The sequence below is a fragment of the Lissotriton helveticus genome, chromosome 5_1 (assembly GCF_964261635.1).
Source record: "Lissotriton helveticus chromosome 5_1, aLisHel1.1, whole genome shotgun sequence".
Classification (NCBI taxonomy): Eukaryota; Metazoa; Chordata; class Amphibia; order Caudata; family Salamandridae; genus Lissotriton; species Lissotriton helveticus.
In genome coordinates, this window is record NC_136065.1 from 138,488,716 (window position 1) to 138,510,268 (window position 21,553).

The window sequence follows — 21,553 nt, forward strand, 5'->3', positions numbered from 1 at the left end:
ATTATCATGCTCTGAAGAAGCCCGCAAGGGTGAAACACGGTGGCTGTGTTGTATATAAATTACGAATAAAGAATCTTTTACATCAAGCCTAACCTGTTCCTGTCATCATCACTTGTCCGTGTGTTGTGGACTGTTTCCAAGGATTGTTGTGCATTTGTCTCTTTGCATGTGCCTCTTTTATTTTTGTTAATATGTGTTATATTTAAGACCAATAACGGTGACTGGTCTTTAGAGGTGGGCAACTTGTGAGAGATTGTATAGGAAAACCTTTTTAGGGTTTACTTTTCATTATTACCTTTTGGAGAATACCGGTTGTAGTGCGGCAACATGTACCCTGCCATCGTGTCTTTGTGTGTGTTAGACATATCTAGATATGCTTATATACACAGGGATATGCTGTACATTTATGTTGAGTATGGTGGTTATGCAGGGAAGAGCTAGATTGCTTGTTAGTTAATGGCTTGGTTACAGTTATATCTAACCTGAAGATCAAATGTTTCATTAAATGCATTGGTGGAGACAGTTGTTTGTAACATGCAGATTATACTTTAATGTGCCAGTAAAATAGGTTAATGGGGTTAAGTGGTAGGTGCAGAAACATTGTGAGGTCAGAGGGAGAGAGAAGGAGGTTACGTGTCCACTTCAAAGTAACATAGGTCAAGTAAATAATGTGGCAGCTCCAAGGTCTATATTATCCTGCAGGTTTAAGTCCCAGCATGTTAGCTTGGTAGGTAACCTGTAGGTAACAAGTTCCAGTATAAATAAGATCACATAGGGGTGTGGCTTGTTGCACAGATCTATGTGTAGCTTGTAGATCATCGATTTGAGCCGCAGGATGAAATCATCATTTGGCCTTGTAAGGTTTTAATAAATTGCACCCTTTAAGGATGGTAACAAAAGCATATGTTTCTCAACTTGAGAGTATATTTTGGTGCTTGTGGGCATTAACTCTACTCCATGTTTCCCCTATCTCCTATAGATATGTACCTTCCAAACCATGGCAGAATCGATTTTTCTGAAAAAGAAAGAGGTAAAATAAAAATATAAATTTGCCAAACACTGGTTTAAAATTCATGACTCCGTTCTTTATGATTAACTCCTAAGGCGAATTAACATATATATGTAGGTCTCTTGACATACTTTTATTTTCTGTAGAGAACTAGATGGTTGTAATATGTTTATTCAACCTCGCCTCATCCACCAAAACTGAAGATCAGTGGAATCAACAGTTTTTTCTGCAATCCCCTTCACACAAAAGTAAGAAGAAAGAAAGAGTGCACAGGCTCAATAAGGTACTGGAAAAGAACGACAGGCACAAGGTACTTTGGTGGAGACACCTGGGGGACCAAGGTACCTAAATGAGTCAGAGCAATCCAGGGGGACAGAGAGAGAGAAACTGGAAACAGGACATTTGAGGTACAGAGAGATTCAAAAGCGAAAAACACTGAACCAGATGCACTTGAAAGGATCTAGGCAGAGGGAATAACTCCATTATCTACTCTCTATGGTATATTTAGCAAAGAGCTCACAAGTTCATAGCAGACTCCATACACAGGCACCAATTTGACAGAATGGGGAGAGACTCAAGAATGGAAAGCCAATAACATGTAACATATCAAGAGACAAGAGGCCCACTACACGTTTACTATCTGAAAGCCGCTTAAAGTCATTTTGTGACGGAGAGCACAATTTCAGTCTCCCACACTTCCTGAACTAAAGATGCTGACAACTGTAAATTGCTTGCACATTTGCCTTGGCCAGTCACTAGAAAACATAAATCAGTGTGCTAGCTTAAAATATATACCCTCATGGAGTCCTATATGGAACACTTATCAAACTTATAGTTTGGCACCACACAGCCCATGTGGTTATGAATTGGTGTGAAGACTGACTGTCCATCAGATATTCTGAAGAGTATTGAGAGGAACTACTTAAGCTTCATTTCAAGGGGCTGGGGAGGCTAGGTTGAAGGGATATTTTAAATTACAGCACACTGGCCTTAGTTGGCATTCAATCTACAATTGGCATGATTGAGCCGCACATCTGCATTCAGATGCAGACTACCAAAGTTTGATGTTGTTCATATACTGTGGAAGTGCACCAGACTAGGCAGTTGACCAATATTTTGAATGATAGGAAAGGTAATCTAGGGACGCAGTCACCATTACTTGCCCAAATAGTCTTGCTCCATGACAGTTCCGCCAAACCTGTGATTATCTAGAAGCATCAGAGATGGTTCTCCACATTCATGGTAGTGCAATAATTGGCATTTTAAGGTTATGGAATACACAGAAGGTACTAATTGATGGCTCCCAGTTAAAAGACGTATGAGATGGATGCTTGTGAAAAACTGATTTAAAGACTAAATAAACAAATGCCTAAATTTGAAGATGCATGGATCAGACTCAGATCATGAAAAAGGCTCAAGATGGATGGTGGTGGCTCTTGATTTATCTAAAACGTAGGAATGGAACAGGGGAAAGAAAAGGGACTGTCTTTGAGTCGTCAGGAGGCTACGGCATCCTGTTTCAGTCGTATCTTGCGCTGAAATCTCACTTGCTAATTTAGATACATTTTATTCTTTGGAATTATTGGAAAATTATAATGTTTGAATAATGTCAACATTCTTTTATTGTCAGTAAAGATTTGATGAAAAAGAGAAATCCATACAAAACAGAGGAACATGAGGGGCAAAGACAGCGGAGGAACAGAGTCAGATATAGAGACAGATGAAATGTGGAGAGAGGTCTAGAGACACCAAAGACAAAAAGAACAATTGATGGACAGAATGAAGAACAATGTCATACATTCACCCCAGTACAAAGAAAAGATCTGGGCCTAAATCCATCGTTTTTAGGTCTCGCACCTGCGAACCGGATCGCGAAAGCGATCTGTCGCTGCGAGACTTATTGTGATCATTTCAGTTTTCAAGGACTCAAGGGGAACAGACAAGAGACAAGAGATGTGAACGCACAGATTAGGTCCCGCACTGTGAAGAGCATGTCAGTTTCAGTTTTACACAGCAGTTCTACATTTTGTTACTTTGTTGCAGTTTTAAAGGCTGGTTTGTGAAGAGCATGTCAGTTTCAGTTTTCCCTTGCCAACTGGTGCAAAGAGCTTCTGCATACAAATTTTTTTTAATCGGTGTTTTTAATATAATGTGCGTGTTTTAATACAATGAGTTTGTTGAAAAGTGGGTGTTTTCGATATAATTAGTGCGTAAAAAAGTGTTTGTGTTTAACTACAATAATAATGTGCGTGAGCGTGTTAGGAAGTGTTTGTGCTGTAGAGTGGAGCGCTGCGCTGTAGGGTGGAGCGCTGCGCTGTAGGGTGGAGCGCTGCGCTGTAGGGTGGAGCGCTGCGCTGTAGGGTGGAGCGTTGCGCTGTAGAGTGGAGTGTTGTGCTGTAGAGTGGAGTGTTGCGCTGTAGAGTGGAGTGTTGCGCTGTAGAGTGGAGTGTTGCGCTGTAGAGTGGAGTGTTGCGCTGTAGAGTGGAGTGTTGCGCTGTAGAGCGGAGTGCTGTATAGTGGAGTGGTGTGCTTTGTGGAGTAGTGCACTGTAGAGTGGAGTGTTGCGCTGTAGAGTGGAGTGTTGCGCTGTAGAGTGGAGTGTTGCGCTGTAGAGTGGAGTGTTGCGCTGTAGAGTGGAGTGTTGCGCTGTAGAGTGGAGTGTTGCGCTGTAGAGCGGAGTGCTGTATAGTGGAGTGGTGTGCTTTGTGGAGTAGTGCACTGTAGAGTGGAGTGTTGCGCTGTAGAGTGGAGTGTTGCGCTGTAGAATGGAGTGTTGCGCTGTAGAGCGGAGTGCTGTATAGTGGAGTGTTGTGTTGTGAAGTGCTGCGCTGTAGAGTGGAGTGTTGCGCTGTAGAGTGGAGTGTTGCGCTGTAGAGTGGAGTGTTGCCCTGTAGAGTGGAGTGTTGCGCTGTAGAGTGGAGTGTTGCGCTGTAGAGCGGAGTGCTGTATAGTGGAGTGGTGTGCTTTGTGGAGTAGTGCACTGTAGAGTGGAGTGTTGCGCTGTAGAGTGGAGTGTTGCGCTGTAGAGTGGAGTGTTGCGCTGTAGAGTGGAGTGTTGCGCTGTAGAGTGGAGTGTTGCGCTGTAGAGTGGAGTGTTGCGCTGTAGAGCGGAGTGCTGTATAGTGGAGTGTTGTGTTGTGAAGTGCTGCGCTGTAGAGTGGAGTGTTGCGCTGTAGAGTGGAGTGTTGCGCTGTAGAGTGGAGTGTTGCCCTGTAGAGTGGAGTGTTGCGCTGTAGAGTGGAGTGTTGCGCTGTAGAGCGGAGTGCTGTATAGTGGAGTGGTGTGCTTTGTGGAGTAGTGCATTGTAGAGTGGAGCACTGCGCTGTACAATGGAGCACTGCGCTGTGGAGTGGAGCACTGCAATGTAGAGTGGAGCAGTTCGCTGTAGAGTGGAGCGCTGCGCTGTAGAGTGGAGCGCTGCGCTGTAGAGTGGAGCGCTGCGCTGTAGAGTGGAGCGCTGCGCTGTAGAGTGGAGCGCTGCGCTGTAGAGTGGAGCACTGCGCTGTGGAGTGGAGCACTGCAATGTAGAGTGGAGCAGTTCGCTGTAGAGTGGAGCGCTGCGCTGTAGAGTGGAGCGCTGCGCTGTAGAGTGGAGCGCTGCGCTGTAGAGTGGAGCGCTGCGCTGTAGAGTGGAGCACTGCGCTGTGGAGTGGAGCACTGCAATGTAGAGTGGAGCAGTTCGCTGTAGAGTGGAGCGCTGTACTGTAGAGTGGAGTGCTGCATTGTAGAGCGCTGCGCTGTAGAGTGGAGCGCTGCGCTGTAGAGTGGAGCGCTGCGCTGTAGAGTGGAGCGCTGCGCTGTAGAGTGAGTGCTGCGCTGTAGAGTGGAATGCTGCGCTGCACAGTGGAGTGCTAAATTGGGAAGGTCTGCGCTGTAAAGTGTTGTGTTGTGTGGTGCTGCGCTGTAGAGTGGAGTGTTGCGCTGTAGAGTGGAGTGTTGCGCTGTAGAGTAGAGTGTTGCGCTGTAGAGTGGAGTGCTGTATAGTGGAGTGGTGTGCTTTGTGGAGTAGTGCATTGTAGAGTGGAGCACTGCGCTGTAGAGTGGAGCACTGCAATGTAGAGTGGAGCAGTTCGCTGTAGAGTGGAGCGCTGTACTGTAGAGTGGAGTGCTGCATTGTAGAGTGCTGCGCTGTAGAGTGGAGTGTTGCGCTGTAGAGTGGAGTGTTGCTCTGTAGAGTGGAGTGTCGCACTGTAGAGCGGCGCGCTGTGCTGTAGATCGGGGCGCTGCGCTGTAGAGTGGCGCGCTGCGCTGTAGAGTGGCGCGCTGCGCTGTAGAGTGGCGCGCTGTGCTGTAGAGTGGTGTGCTTCGCTGTAGAGGGACGCGCTGTGCTGCAGACTGGACCGCTGCGCTGCAGAGTGGAGCGCTGCGCTGCAGAGTGGAGCGCTGCGCTGCAGAGTAGAGTGCTGCGCTGTAGAGTAGAGTGCTAAACTGGGAAGGTCTGCGCTGTAGAGTGTTGTGTTGTGTAGTGCTGCGCTGTAGAGTGGAGTGTTGTGTTGTGTAGTGCTGCGCTGTAGAGTGGAGTGTTGTGTTGTGTAGTGCTGCGCTGTGGAGTGGAGTGTTGCGCTGTGGAGTGGAGTGTTGCACTGTAGAGTGGAGTGTTGCTCTGTAGAGTGGAGTGGTGTGCTTTGTGGAGTAGTGCATTGTAGATTGGAGTACTATTCATAATTCCACTTATGTTTATATCCTAAGGTAAGTATGGGTGGATAATAAAACTGCAAATATATACTTACTTTACAATACAATGGGAGGTCGCTATAATTAATGCAACATTCTTGCAGGTTTCTATTAACAACCTCGTTAGAGTGCCTTCAGATTAGGCCACGGAAAGTAAATCTTCCTGTACCTTATGCCTTTTGCATACAAATAAACACTGACATGCCAAACATTCATTCTGAAATACTCCACATCGACTAGCTTCAAGGGAGACCACTTTCATAATAATTTGTTTTTCTGTTCATATCTGATGTTTCCAAGTGCAGCACAAGTCTTGGTACTATTAAAAGTAATTGTATTCAATTCATAGACCTCTGAAGTAAATGAAGTAGTTTATTTTGGTAGGGCTCAAACTTGTGAGTCTCAGAAGCAGTGTAACTCACTGAGCCATCTGTCTGGCTATTTAACACATCTCAGGACATGGTCTAATTAACAAATGTCACTCTGGTCTGCCCACTTGATGCAGGTGCATGTGGCGTTTTACTCAAAGGATAGTGAAAAAACACAAGCCTGGATTTAGTCATGGCCCTACTGCAGATTGCATGGATCTCGGAGGGCAATACATGTTTACTATCCAAAAAAGTAAAATATAAACCCAACAGTATGCTGTCAATTAGTCTTCATCACAAGGCAGTTAGAAAACATGTTTAGACTCATGGGGGGATAAACAAACAGGAACATCCATTGACCTTAAGTTTCAGCAAATACCATTCACCAGCTTTTATAAATTACCCTCCTGACCCCTGCCTACATGCTACACTCTGAAATTATGTTGAAGCATCGACAACTAAGGTGCACTTCACATAAAAGAACTACAGTCACCGCCAAAGCTTTAGCCACGATACTCTGAGACATAGAAATTTCAAATGTAAGTAAATGGGCAGCATTTTGTTAAGTAAAATACTACTGACTTCAAAAAGTCCAAGGAAGTAATTTCATTCTGTAACGTTCTCTTCGCACCTACCATTGATGGCCTCAGTAAAACCCTTCCTAGAAATGTGGCTTCATAGAGACAACAGCTATTTCTTCCTTTAAACATGGCACGCGGAATCACTTCCATTTAGTGCACAGATCGAAGCGATACCGCATGGCATGTTTAAAGAAAGAAATACCCTTCTTGTGTTTTGACGGACGGCCGGCCCTAAGTGGATGCCATTGCCAGGGCTGTTTCCCGGGTGCACGCCGGTTCCCGGAGGCATCCATCCACCCTGCAGTTGTCGAAATGCAAAAAAAGGGTATTATTTCTTTCTTTATACATGACATGTGTAATCGCTTCACCTTTTGTACTAAGTCGAAGCGATTCCGCAGTGTCATGTTTAAAGAAAGAAATATTCTGGGTCTCGTAGGCATTTTGACGACCACTCCGGCACAGAGTCACAGTTGTGGGGCCCAGAACACAAGAAAAGGAGAAGAGCCAATGCATGTGGGGGTTAGCTGGGGGGTCACGCAATAGGAGAGAGCAATTACGAGGGGGCCGTGCCCGCACCACAATGAAGCAAATAGAGTAAAAGATGATGATTATATGCCATAATAATGAAAATGGGATTGTACTCACAGTAATGCCTTGCTTTGCCTCGCGCCGTGCGAATGGCCTCACGTGCAGTTCACACTGCGCATGACCATGACACGACCCTCCCTGCCCCGCCTTTAACCAAAGGAGACACCCAGGCGCTGACGCAGGAGAAAGTGGAACTTTGCTTTCAGTTCGTTCTCGATCCTGTATGGATGTCGACTCTGGTCTAAGTGCCAAATATATTATTAATATTTACTGGCCCACCGGCGGATGGACAAAGACCATAAAACATGCGGCCCTTAGAAACCATGGGCAGGGCAGGCTGTCCTACCAAAAGTATGCTTATAAACTATAGTACCACTGAGGGCCGCCCCCCGCACCGCATGGGCTGCGGGGCCTTACGTTACGCCACTGCTCGCATGCGCACTTTGCGAGAGCCCGGCCCCAATGCGCATGATTTTTAATATCCAGACCCCACCCTAAGTGGTAAACTACTCCTCGGCTTCAGCTTGCCGGCCGCGCGCAGACGCGGGGACCAGGCGGAGGAGGAGGAGACATCTGGGCGCTGCGCGCGCCATGGATCTGCCTGCGCAGCACCAGGTGCATTTATTTAATACATTTTACATGGAATACTGCCAGCCTTATGCACAGCAGCACATTTAGTATTAATTATGCAGCAGATTTAGCTGCTACTGAACTAACTCGGGTCGCGGACCGCCACCAGGGCCAGGGCCCAATTCCAAACAGGCCCCCTGGCACAAAAGCGGCCCCCACTCCATCCAGCCAACCGGGGGATTGCCAGGTGCCCGGACTGGTGTCCGGCCCTGCAGCACTCTACAGAGCCCTGCATTCTACAGCTACAGTGCCCCTGCACTCTACAGCGCCCCACACTCTACAGCTACAGCGCCCCGCACTCTACAGCTACAGCGCCCCGCACTCTACAGCTACAGCGCCCCGCACTCTACAGCTACAGCGCCCCCGCACTCTACAGCTACAGCGGCCCGCACTCTACAGCTACAGCGGCCCGCACTCTACAGCGCCCCCGCACTCTACAGCTACAGCGCCCTGCACTCTACAGCTACAGCGCCCCGCACTCTACAGCGCCCCCGCACTCTACAGCGCCCCACACTCTACAGCGCCCCACACTCCACAGCTCAGAAGGGCCATGAGATAGATTCTATCACTGTCGCCAGCATCATGTAAGTTGGGGATCGGATCCCTGGCTGCTCAGCCAATCAGAATGCACCTCACAACAAACGAGTAATTTTCTAGTTGCTGGCACGAGTGTGAGTGCAGCCCATACTGCTGAGGATATCAGTCTGGTCTAGGAGTGTCCTGAATTGTGTGCACTCGTGTCAGATGGATTTTTAGCAGTACTAGAGGCACGCACTGTACAAATAAGCTGTGATACTGTGCCGAGGGTGGAAGAGAGCAGTCCAGAGATCTGGTGGACACAGTAAACCGTGTGCAGGCCTGCGGTTGTTAAAGGGCTGAGTCTAGGACACAAGCCCATGAAGGAACAGGAAAAGGTAATTTTTCTGGTTCACCTTCAAAGGGAGGTAAAAAAAAAGAATCTTGGTCCTCAGAAGTAAGTGCTCGCCTCTAAGTGGCCACCACTAACCACTGTAGGCTACCTTTGAACATACACAATTTTATCTATCCCTCATACAAACTAAATTGGAGAAATGTGCCTGCCGGAGACAGGATTGTGCATTAATAGGTGATGTAACTTCACAATCTTTAAGCTTCCACAACAATCACAGTGGCACAACAACACACACTTGAGCATAATTCCTTTGCAGGAGAGTGTCGCACATCACATCAATATTTAATTCACGCACTGTATATGGGGCCTCCTCTGGGAGGAGAATATATGCGGCAATGTGAAGGGTGGGGCTAGCATGCCTGTGGGGCCCGCCTGGTCAAGAAATCAGCACAGACCCGGTATCAGATGCTAAAATGGTAGACTCAAGACACTGCATACATGATGACATCGGTACAAACCAGTACAACACCGAAATAGGCCTCTCCTCCAAGAAAAATGGCACAGATGCAAATATCGATATCAAATCAGGAAATTTCTCAGACGGTCCGTCAGTCAGTCTCTTTGAGAGGCGGGCAGAGCTGTGACCGAAGTCAGTCACTCCCGTGCCCGTCATGAGCACACGCCTACTATGACTCATGACGGCAGGGAGCCGTCCTGGGTACCCGAACGCCATGCCACGCCCCGCCACGCCTCGCCCCCTCGCACCGCGGTGGCATTTGCCATGTGGCGAAGGGGTTAAGCTATTGGCATTGTAAATGAAAATGCTTTTTATTTATGTTTTTAAAACGAAAACAAAAATAAAAGGCATGTTATTTGCAATGTCAATAGCTCAAACTTGCGTAAATGCGAGACCTATTGTATTGCAAATGCTTGTTTGCTCACCATGCCATTCCAGTTTGGACCCAGCTATATGCAAATCAGTCTTGACCTGCACCCAATGGGAACAGTCCAGTCCGAACTGCCAGGCCAGGTCCTCCCTGGACTGGAAACAAGCATCCTAGGACCGGTTTCAGGGTTTCACCTCTCATCAGTCCAGTGGCATGGAGAGCAAGGGACCCACGTCTGGGCATACCCGTCCCACTTGGGGTGACAAATGCAAAAAGAACAATTGATGGACAGAATGCAGAACAATGTCATACATTCACCCCAGTACAAAGATCTGGGCCTAAATCCATCGTTTTTTTCTCACTATGCCAATCCAGTTTGGAGGACCTGGCTTGACAGATTGGGCTGGATTGTTCCCACAAGAAACAGGGTCAAGACTGATTTGCATATGGCTGGGTCCAAACTGGGGTGGTGAGCAAAATAATGATGAATTAAACCCAGATTCTTGTGACTGGGGGTGAATGTTTGCATTGTCCAGCATTCCGTCTATCAATTGTTTCTTTTGCATAGAGACACCAAAGAGTCAGATAAAAAGAGGACATTGGCAAAGACACCTGAATGAGAGAGACTCAGAAATCTGAACAACAAAGGGAAAGCTACTTAAAAACAAATAAGGGATTCTCCACGATCATTGAGAGACACAGATAGCTACAACTCACGGCCAGAGAGAGACACAGATACCCACAGATCGTTATATCTGTGGGTAAAGTGTCACAGTTGTGTGGACACCTGAAGGTTAGAAGGACGCAGAAAAGGTAGAGAAACCCAGCTAAAGGGACACCTGAGAGATAGAGACAAACAGAAATGGACACCTTGGGACCTGAGAGATGGGTGCCCAGAAAGGGACATATGAGGGCCAGAAAGACACAGGTAGTGTTTCTTCAGGGCAGCCACCTGAGAGCTAGAGAAACTCAATTACATGTTGGTGTAATGGGCAGAGGTGCTAAAGATTGGGACAGCTGAAGACCAAAGCGACTCCAGAGACTGGAAAACTCAAGTAGAAAAACACACATATATGGAGTTGTCTGAGGCCCGAGACTCACATTTGTTGGCGCAACTGAGAACCACAGTGAAGCACTGATAGGGAAATCACAGGGGCTAAGACACTCAGAGATTTGGACATCTGAGGGCCATACCCACACACACATTTGGACAAGGACATGCTGAAGGACAAAAACATTGAGACTAATGTGCATGATCTTCGAGAATTACCACCACCTGAAGACAGAGATTGAAAGATTTAGACATATGAGGGACAGTGAGACCAAAAGCTCGGATCAACTTGGGTCCAGAGAGACACACAGGTAGGGAAACGTGGGGCCAGAGAATCACACTAATATGGACAAAGTGAAGCAGTGTGTTAAGGAATCTACTTCGTTTGGAGGTCCTTTTGAAGTAAGCGCTGCTTTGAGAACAGTGTTGTTAATGATAACGTAATATCTAGGCCAAGTTATCATCTCTGTATGAACATGGACACCTAAAAGGTTGCTATTTAATATTTACCACTCTTTTTGAGTGGTGTTTCACCACCTGTGCGTTCATTTGATAAGTTTTTATCTGTTTGAGTTAATATCTGCAGTTTATGCAATGCGCAGTGAATTATTTGGTTCGAATACATATGTATGAGTAAAACACTGCAGTTTTAGAATTGTGTTATTCCAACTGTACCTACTTTAGGATGCTATCCTGCCGGGTCCTTGAGTCTCTGGTGATTGAATCTTTTCTTTTCCTCTCTGTATAACTAAGGACATTCTTTATAGCATTCCTACATGAACTGGAACTAGGTGGTACTCTTGAATTAACAAGTTGTTGGAACAGAAAAGTCCTCTGCATAGTAAAGACGTGTACCTCTGCTGTGAGTGCCCAACTGTACTGTTGTCTGGAACCCTAATGCTGATTTCCTGTCAAAGGTGAACACGATTCATGCGTGTACGCCATGACATAGGCCTGTCTCATAGATTGTGGGTTTGTTAGGCCCGGTGGGGTGCCCAAAGTGCTAACTTAAACTTGGTGGAAGGCTACTGCCTTCTCCAGGCGTTAAGCAGCACGAGCGGGGTGGTGGCTGCATACCGTGAAGTATCAGTAGTAGTGAACAAGATCTTTTTACCCTGTTTCACTGGAGTGAGGCCTACAGGCTCACTCACCTGTTCAAAAGTTCTGCTTCTGTGTGCTTAACTCACCCTTGGCCTACATCAGGTAAAATGTGGAGTGCTGCGCAGGAGTAGTGACTCTGCATTGGTAGTATGTGTGCCTGGGAAGGGGACAGTACAAGCATTGAGCAGTACTGTGCAGTGCATGTGTGGTTAGTACATATGCGGAGTGTCTGTATGCCTGAGAAGAATACATTACATGAGAGATGTAGTGCTGTGCATTGCGTGCCCAGGGATAGCATGTGCTGAGTGTGTGTGTGTGTGCGTGAAGTACAATACATGAAGGGTGCCGTGTTGTGCAACGTACATAGTGAATGGGTGTGATGGCAGTGTGTGTGTTTGCAACTAGCACACTCAATTAAAGATAGAAAAGCTTCAGTGCCGAACAGTGGACGCAGATGGTGTGTATGTGCTGAATGTATGTGTACTTCTAAGGGTACAATGCAGAGCCAAGGTGTGCTGTGAATGTACACTGAGGTAGTGTGCCTGCAATGGTACATTGTATGGGGGACGCTGGATTCCATTTTAGGAAGTCCAGGCCGGCCTGGTGAAGACGTGACTTCTCAGAGCAGGATTTGATCTTGCTCATACTGAGGTCATCCGTTGTTATGCCAAATGCTTCTGTGCTGAAGGACCGGGTAAGAATTAAACTTGGGCCTTAGGGGCCCATGGATTCGCTACAGAAAGTGCTCTAGCACTATGGGTGCTTTTGACTAAAATCCTGAGGAGTGGAAGTTTAAGTTTAAGTTTTAAAATATTTATCAAGCGCAACGTACACCTGGGCGGTTTCTTGGCGCTAAAGTAGCAGGCAGCCAGCTGGGCAAGAACAGTCGCTAAGAAGTCGACTGGAAAGGCAGGCAGGGCTTACGAGAGAAGAGACTGAGAAAATAAAAAGGTCTTCAGAGCTTTGCGGAAACTGGAATACTGGGTGAGGGACCTAAGATGGAAGGGGAGAGAATTCCAGAACATGGGGGCGAGAGTGGAAAATTTTGAGCCACCCTGTTTTTTTTTTCGGTAGCGGGGTACTGCTAAAAGAAGTTGAGCCGAGGAGCGGAGGTCTCTGCCCGGGACATAGGCCTTGATGGCAGAGGATATGAAAAGGGGGGCCAGGCCAGTCCTGGCCTGGAACGCCATGCAGCCTAATTTAAACAAGGCGCGTTCCCGCACAGGGAGCCAGTGGAGGGTTTTCAGAAGGGGGGAGGTATGGTGGAATTTGGGAAGACCGAAGGCCAGGCGGGCAGCCTGGTTCTGCACTAGTTGCAGTTTACGCAGGCTGTACTGAGGGATGCCATTGAACAAGATGTTCCCGTAGTCCAGGCGGGACAGGACCAGTGCGGTCATAATTAGTTTGAGTGCAGAGAAAGAAAAGAAGCGAAAGGAACTCTTGAGTACAGCCTCATAGTTTGCATTCCCTGATGCGGCTACCAGTGAATATGGAATAACCCTGAACAAGTTACACAATAGAGGGTGGGAGAGGGATTTGCCTGACCACGACTAGAGGCTCGAGCTCAAGGTGGATTGTGTTGTTGCTTTTGATCTTTGCATATATAGAGTTAGAAATAAAAGACAACTTTTTCTTAGAGCAAGTATTTGGCTGGACATTGCTTTGTTGTTCATACAGTTTGCACTTTGAGTTTGAGTCTTGTTCACTGACCTGTATGTGCATCCCACCTGAGAGAACCTAGACTGCTCGACCACAGATACTACTGAGAGTCAAGTGCAGAAGGCGTACGTGGCCCAGTTGAGCGGGATCCATAGTAGGTCGGGCCTCTTGACATCAGGAGTAAATGGCCTTAAACCACCACAGTTGGGCCCAGCAACCCAGGCATGCCCGAGGCTCTTTGAAAGGGGATTTGTCACAAGTATATTCAGCAACATATTAGAATAGGTGCTATGCACAAAGGCTTTCAAACCCTTCATTTCATTATTTTTCTCCTTAATTTCTGTGCCCAATTCAGCAACTAATTTAGACTATACAGAAACACCTGCAATACATGTCTTAATCTTATATTCTTGCTTAGCTCGTGGCATACTAATGCTACTATATTGATATAAGTCTTCACTACAGCAGATTCCAATAACGTCACTTTATAAATCAATCTTTGAATGTTTTATTTCAGATAAAAAAATTAAATACTTCTCAAAATACAATCAATTTTATAATGCAGCAGTCCTCTAATGTGCAAATTCATTTATATCCCACTAGTATTGTGATATGCTAGTAATAGATAGAAGCCTTCTACAACTATGCATACATATTCAAATAACCTACTGCCTTCCACTTTACTCCACATATTGTCATAATCTAGTTGGCTGTCATTGGCTTTACACACCATTAAAGCATGTTTTTTTTTTAAACAGCAAAATGCAGCACACCTCAGTTTACAAGGTAACATAGCCTAGCATCATTACAACTGTCAACCACTGAGTGCTTTTTTATCATGACCCTGATGCCTAACTCACTTGCTGATGCCTCATTATTTCACAAATTGGCCGCAAACTCTCAATGAACATGCACTAACATGCACTAAAGTGTGAGGCTATATAAAGCAGAACTCCTAAGTGATCTTTGCTTAAAAGAAACCCCAAATCCATTTTGTAAGATTTGATCTCAGCTCTTGCAAGCAAAAGAGCAAGACACTGTTTACAAAACTTTGCATTAACTAAATAAAAAAACCTGAAAGTATTCACCTGTCTTCACGTCCACACACAAACTGCAGGCAGATAACAGCCAATGCAGGCCTCCCCACTTTGAGGTAAGCAAAGCAGCTGTAATAATTCCAGGGCACAGCTTATCAAAAAGCAAGATTTTCTTCAAAGATCCAACCATCTCGGAAAGGAGTCGCCCGCCCAGTTCTTCCTGAGAATTAAAAACAAGCATTTGCAATGCAATATAGATTTTGAGCTATTGGCATTGTAAATGACAATGCCTTTTATTTATGTGTTTAAAATAAAAGGCATTATCATGTATAATACCAATAGGTCAAAGTTTAGAAAATGCGAGACCTGTTGCATTGCAAATGCTTGTTGTAGTGTGTTTTACAGTTTATTCCTACATTTTCAGGAATGCATGAGATCTCATCAATGCCCTCCAGTTACACCGCTCACCTACCAAAATCACACACCCACAGTACAATCAGTAAAGCTGCCACCTTACATAGAGAGAGACTCACCACAAAACTCTATCCATAACATCAGAATGTGCTGGATCAAAATATATTCTCTGGTTGAAACCTTATAACTTTGTAATGTCCATTCTGGATTGAGCAAACTGAACAAGCCATGCAGGCTGCGCACTCAGCAGAGTCAAATACCATTTTATCCCCCCTTTGCACCCAGTCACTGAAAGCTGCATTGATCACCAACAACTTCTGGCTGCCGCAAGCCTTGCTGCTTTAGTGTGAGTCTATCAAAAGGGGAGCAAACCTTTTGTATTCGAATATCTGGAACAGTCAAGTTTTATGAGGGGCTCGTCAGAAAAGAAAGCCCAGTTCAGTGGGGCAAGTTGCTCAGGCCCCCTTAACTAAATTAAGCCAACCGTGACTTTGAAGATGCTCCACTCAAAATAATTCCTGCCGTGTCGCCTCGATGTGCAGCTATGCATTACCTTGTTCACATGTGTAGAAGGAAGGTGAAACAACTGCATGGTGCAATAAGACTCCTCTCGTGCTTTGAGGTCCTGGAGCAAGACTGAACGTGGTGAGGTAATCCTGACAACGCCTCCCTCCTCCCCCTTTCTAATCGTGGGGAGGGCGAGCGAGCCTTCTGTTGTTGTATTCCGAATTCCGAATGGATTTTCCAGATTCATGCCCTTATATAGGTACAATTCACATTGCTCTTATATAGGAATAGAAATCAAGCCCTTATTTAGGCGTAGCCCATGCTACCCAAATACAGGCATGGCTACTTCCATCTGTTCACCAAACGTCACAACGATTTTTTGGAAAACCAGCTTAAGCCGTTAGGGACTTCCCCGTGCTTGAATATTGATTTCTCCAAGAACTCAGTTAGTTTTACAATGAACAACTATTCCCCAGGGGTTCATTTATGACGTTCATATGCCCGACTTTATGTCAAACATGGCATTCCTAAACACCTTCAAGGGATAAATATACCTTCACTTGCTATGGCAAAGCAAGGTGGTTCGGAGCAATTCGACGACCTACTTGCCCGACGCAGTTCGCTACAGCAAGTGCCAAAGGAAGCCGACTCTCCAGCTGACGCACTGATCAGGAAGCTGACCTCCTCTGCTGAGAAATCCAGCTCCAGTGTTTCTGACTCCCCTTGCGGGGTGTTGGGAAATCGAGTCCCGAGACAGAGATACCAGACCTCCTTCATTCTAAGGTATGGAGCTGATTAGAACCTAGAGAAACCTTTGATAGATTCTTGGCAAAACTAAACCTATGCAAATGACCAGACTTACTTCTTCCCTCGTACTAGACCTAGGTTAGGTACATTGGGGTAGGCGTATTTTAGAAGCACCAGTTGAGTATTTTAGCCTGTTTATTTATGTATGTATTTTTATATGGCTTAGAAAGCATACAATGCTCTTACAGTATTATTTTATAATAATATTCTCACTGTACGCATTATACTTTGCATTCTGTCTAACGATTGTAGCAGTTCACCTCTCTTGCATGAGAAAGAAGACTGTTCAATAAACCTTTTATTGAAAACGCCCATCTCACGATTTCTCTGTAACTCTGGAGAAACGAAGCATGCATGATTGACTGAGTGAAATACTTATCTATTGTTTCCACGACTCTGAAGATAGTTATTCTAGTCCTAGGGAAACAAAGTTGTCATGTTTATGCGGTTGTCAGAAACTAATCCCTTCTTGTGAATTCGAGAAACTTTCTAGTGACCTCTGGGCTAGCTGGCACTCACTATTAAGTTTAGTATATTCGATAGAGACCTACTGACCTAAGTCCTACGTCATATCTATAGGATATACTATTCCAATGCACAGAGCCTATTGGGAATATAGGAACTACACTAAAGTGTGTTCGGGACCCGGTGCAGCCTGCCACCGGAACACCCGAGGGGAAAACACCCAGCTTCTGAGGCATGCAGAGACTGACACCAGCCACCCGCCCTCTATTAAAAAAAAAAAAAACATTGCATAGAGTAAGATCACAAGGTCATTGCGTTAGACGGGATGGGGACTCATCCAAGCAATGAAGCAAGAATTGTTCCGTCACTTCACACCCCCTAGGCATAAACATACACGCCCCCTAAAGATAAGAAATTCAGTCACGACAGCCGGCAAGCAGACAATCCAGTCCGGATCGGCTGGACAAAAAGGAGACAGGGCGGAAACAAAAAAGCCTCAGTTTCAATCGGAGGCCACCGTTTGCATAAACTATGACGCCAGCCAATGAAAATGAGGGGCGGGGCTGCAAGTCCCCTTCTGAAATCTCCTCGATCACAATAGCCCTCGCAGAGTGAGTAGCGCATATGCGCTGCAACGCTAGGAGAGACCTAAAAACGTCTCATCAAGAAAGATTGTCCTAATGCTTGCATAACTTTTTGCGTTTATGCCACAATAGAAATTCTATCTTTAATTTAACCAATATATTACCAATTATCAAGTTATCCTGTGTCTTGATGAATAACCTACGTTGCATAATAACAGAGGCACATAAGAGAACCAAGGTAAATGCCTCGATCTGCGATCATCCATAGGTTTATCAGCAGAAGAAGACAACAGTTTAAGCCAGTGTAAGAAGATATAACCCAAACTGTATATTGTAATTGGTCTTGTTCAAGGACCAATTGTACAGGGCGTGATGGGGGTCTCAATTCGCAGCCAAGAAGTCATTAAAAAATAAATTTTCACGAACATGTCTCTATGTGCAACTTTAGCCTAAGTAAGCAACTCATTTGAAAGATACGGTAACATCAGCAACATAAAACACACTATTATTCTTGCTCACATACTGACGCAGTTCTGATGGTGTTTATCATAGCTATAAAAGATTATGTTCTAGCAGTGTTTGCATTGGCCATATATTGGATGACTCAATCTCAGCACCACCATTGCTGGTTCTGGGAGCTATGGCATATTATCTGGTACTAAATTCTGGGGTCGGATCTGGTTACTATTAAGGTGTTCTCTGCAGGATGTATTTTAAGTTTGTTTGACAGCACTCTCTCAAAGAATAAGCAATAAACATTTTTATACATCCAGAATTATTTTCTATTTTTCTAGACACTGGGTGCAGAGAGATTTCCATAAACTTGGTAGAACTGCCAATGCCCTAAATAACATTCATAAGCAGGATCGTTCTTTGAGAGCGAGATTCTATTCACCCAAATTGCCTGGGAGCTCCTGGAAATCCAGCAAAATGTCTGACAAAAACTCCAGACAAAGATAAAAATAACATTGTTCAGCAATGAGAATTTACCCAACTGTTCACTTCTCAGGCAAGACGGATGTTAATTCTTTAAACGTGCAATAACGCCTTTCTGGTACATTTGATAACATTTGTTAAACAGTGCATTTTCCTACTGCAGATCAATCCTTGAAAAACACTTGCAAATGCCTGAAAAAGGACGTCATATTACATTCCTCAGTCTTCCTTAGTCATCTAGAGCTCTGCATATTATTTTAATTATTAGTCGTTGATGCTCAAGTGTGTATTAGTGCTGTAGCAATATGTTCATGTAACACCAGGAGGATGTAGTTGGTTTTGTTTTTGAGATTGCGGCTCATGAGGGGATGCACTCATGTAATATTTAGAAGTCTGCTTGTATAGCAAACACTCATCTGTAGTAAAGATCAATAACGCTGGGTGATAAATGGGGGAAAAAATAATCTACTTCATAACATTTCATACTATTACCTTTACAGAGAAACATTTATAGTTGACAGTTGTCAACTACAGGGCATTTCCTAACAAGTGATTGAATTGAAGTATGTAGCGTGTTTAGGGATCTGAGCACAGTCACTCTTTTATACAGTAAGCATTCAGTCTGGGACCACCAGCGATGCTGTTGTTACCGTGTGTGGAAAGGGCAGATGCCACACCCACTTTTGCTGCCCTCCTGTGTCTCAACCCCCAATCTCACCCACTCTCTCTTAGCAGGTGGTCATTCGAATCACCCCGTCCATGTCAAGTCTTTCCCCATAGCAGGAAAACTGCAGTAATCGATCATAAACATTCTTCTTCGCGGACCCTACTGGTGTCCCTTCTCTCTTTTGATGGTGGATTTGAAGACCCTGGTCCGTGCACTCAATACCCTCGACTCTTCACTGAACCCCGACTTCTCACATTCACCCAGTACCATCGGGCATGTTTTGTGTTGGTAGCAGCCAGGTTTTACCTGTGTTGGCCACCACCATCTTTTGTTTCGACAGATGGTCCAGGTGTTGGTTTAACGTCTTGTGATACACAGCGTCAACATCCACCAGGATATTGAGGAGAAGCAAGTGGTGAAGTTGCAATCATTCCTGATTTGGATTGTTCCTTTCCATGTATTTAAGACCAAAGTTCTTGCCCCTTGACCCACATTACATCCTGTTTGAAGAGGTTTGAATAATTTTACATTATGTAGGTGGTGGAGCAACTTTCCCTCTGCCACCCTTTAGGAATGTGGGCAGTGGTGGTTGAGATTGTTGCTGGAGTTGTAACTTTGTGCAAGTGTGGGGTCTAGTTTAGGTTTTATGTGGAGCTGCCGCTGGGTGCCAATGACCACCTTGGCTTGCTTGTTTTTGGGACTGATAGTTACTCTTGGACATCAGTGGTCAGATTGTAATAGAGCAATGTTTATTGCTTCTTTGGTTAGCACTAGGTATTCAATTGGAATGATTCATGAAGTTGGAAGTTGAATGGTTCTTAAGATTCTGGTCAAAGTTACACCACTCTAGTGGAGTGTGCAGGTGCCGTGTGCAGTGATAACAGCTGATTACTATAAGTTCTAAAACTCTGTATGTGTCCTATCTGCAACCAGAGGTTTGAATGCAAAACATTTTTGATTCATCTTTATGCCATAATTTCATGTTACTTCAAGGCACAATGAAAAAGTGACCATTAAAACCTGTCTCCTATTTTTCCAAAAGGTGGCAACCTCAAATCTGCAAGCAACTGGCTGGACCCCTGCACACTTTTCACCAAGGTTTCGACTGTGCTGGTGGCAAGAACTGTGCAGGAGCTGAATTGAGCTGACCGGCGGAGTGGTTACTTCCCTGCTGCCCGAACACCTGATATGCCTTTCCTGTCAATCCCATGTTTAATTGCCTAACCGCCCATGTGCCGGAACAAATTGCTGCATAGAACCTTGCCAGCATACTAAACAAACTTTTTCCAAGGCTGCTTTGCTATGTAGAGATCCGGTCTCATTTCCAGACGTACAGAAACCAATACAGACTTTTTGTACCCCTTCCTCTCTTGCCAGGCCTCTGCCTGCTGCCGTGCCAGCTGACAATGCTGTGTTATATAGGGCACAAGAACAGTGTGAAGACTGCATCTATGTGGGGCAGGCTGAGGAAATGGAAATTCCCTGATTTAGCCCTGGAGGTGCTGATCGAATCAGTCCTCAACAACCACGAGCAGCTGTATGGGGCTCTGAGTGCGAGCACATCTTTGGGCCAGAAGACTAAAATCTGGAAGGACATCAGTGAACAGGTCAATGCTGTGGACATTGTACAGCGCAGCGTGCCAGACCTCAAGAAGCGCTGGTATGACTTCAACAGGAAGATCAGGAAAACGGTAGCAGCCAACCAGGCACAGGGGCTTCCGAGTGGCGTGAGCGAGGACGCGTGTCTCACAGCACTCCAGGCTAAAGTCTACGCTGTGATGCTTCCGACACCCACGCGAAGCTCTGACGGACCAGACAAACGACACAGCCAGGAGCCATACACAGGTAGGTAGTGCAAAAGCACATACCTCCACACCAACACCCAAGCATCAAACACTATGATCCTACTCTCAGAAAAAGTCAGAGCCCTGGGATGTGCATTAGACCATAAGAGGCGAGTCCGGTCTACCTCATCACTCTCACCCATCTTGACTGCCTCTTTTCTTAAGTCAGTCGCTCTATCTCATTACAGAATTGCATTTGCAGAGAGGGAGTAAGAAGCCAGAGTAAGATCCGTAAGAAAAGATGCAGAGAAAGAACATAACCAGAGGAGAGTACAGTGTGCAACACAGCAATGAGGGCGGTGAAAGCAGAAATGTGGGGCTTCTATGCAATGTCCTATGCAATGTCCCCATTGAGATCCCGTATACCTAACCACTGCGTAGGCAACGTAGAGAAAGGCTTTTCTCTACAACTCATAATGCGTCTCTGAAGTGGGAAATAGATATGTACCCCATCCTTGGGGATGTGAGGTGCTTTACCAGTTAAGTGGGTCTCTGACTTGCTGATAGACTACAAACAGCATTTTATGCCCTAAGCGTATTGAGTATTCAAGACCCTTTGAGGTTGGACCAGGAGTCAGTCGCATAAAGTATGATGCTGCGAGGCCCTCATGGGTTAGTATCCGCGCTATACAAACTCCTGATTGATTGATTGATTGAATATATTGACATGGAGAGGAAGCCACAAAAGAGAACTGGTAGGTGCATTTCAAACTCTCAAGGGGGTGTGGAAGGATTATTTCAGCTTTTGAAAAGACAGTACAATGGAAACACATCTCCTCCAAGTTGCTTATCCCTGTCTGCCTTTTATAACCGTTTATATGTCACCGGCATCCTGTAATTTCTATGGAGTCCCACAATGTCCTTTACCTTTGA

The 21,553-nt window shown here is 45.5% G+C and overlaps 1 protein-coding gene across 1 annotated transcript in view; it reads left to right on the forward strand.

Moving 5' to 3' along the window:
* The window catches only part of LOC144754269 (uncharacterized), a 43,840-nt gene that overhangs the window by 19,779 nt on the left and 2,508 nt on the right, over positions 1-21,553 (forward strand). Inside the window, exon 2 of the mRNA XM_078641896.1 lies at positions 19,879-20,681. Coding sequence (XP_078498022.1) covers positions 20,243-20,681 — 439 coding nt within the window. The 5' untranslated portion in view covers positions 19,879-20,242. The remainder of the gene's footprint in view (positions 1-19,878; positions 20,682-21,553) is intronic.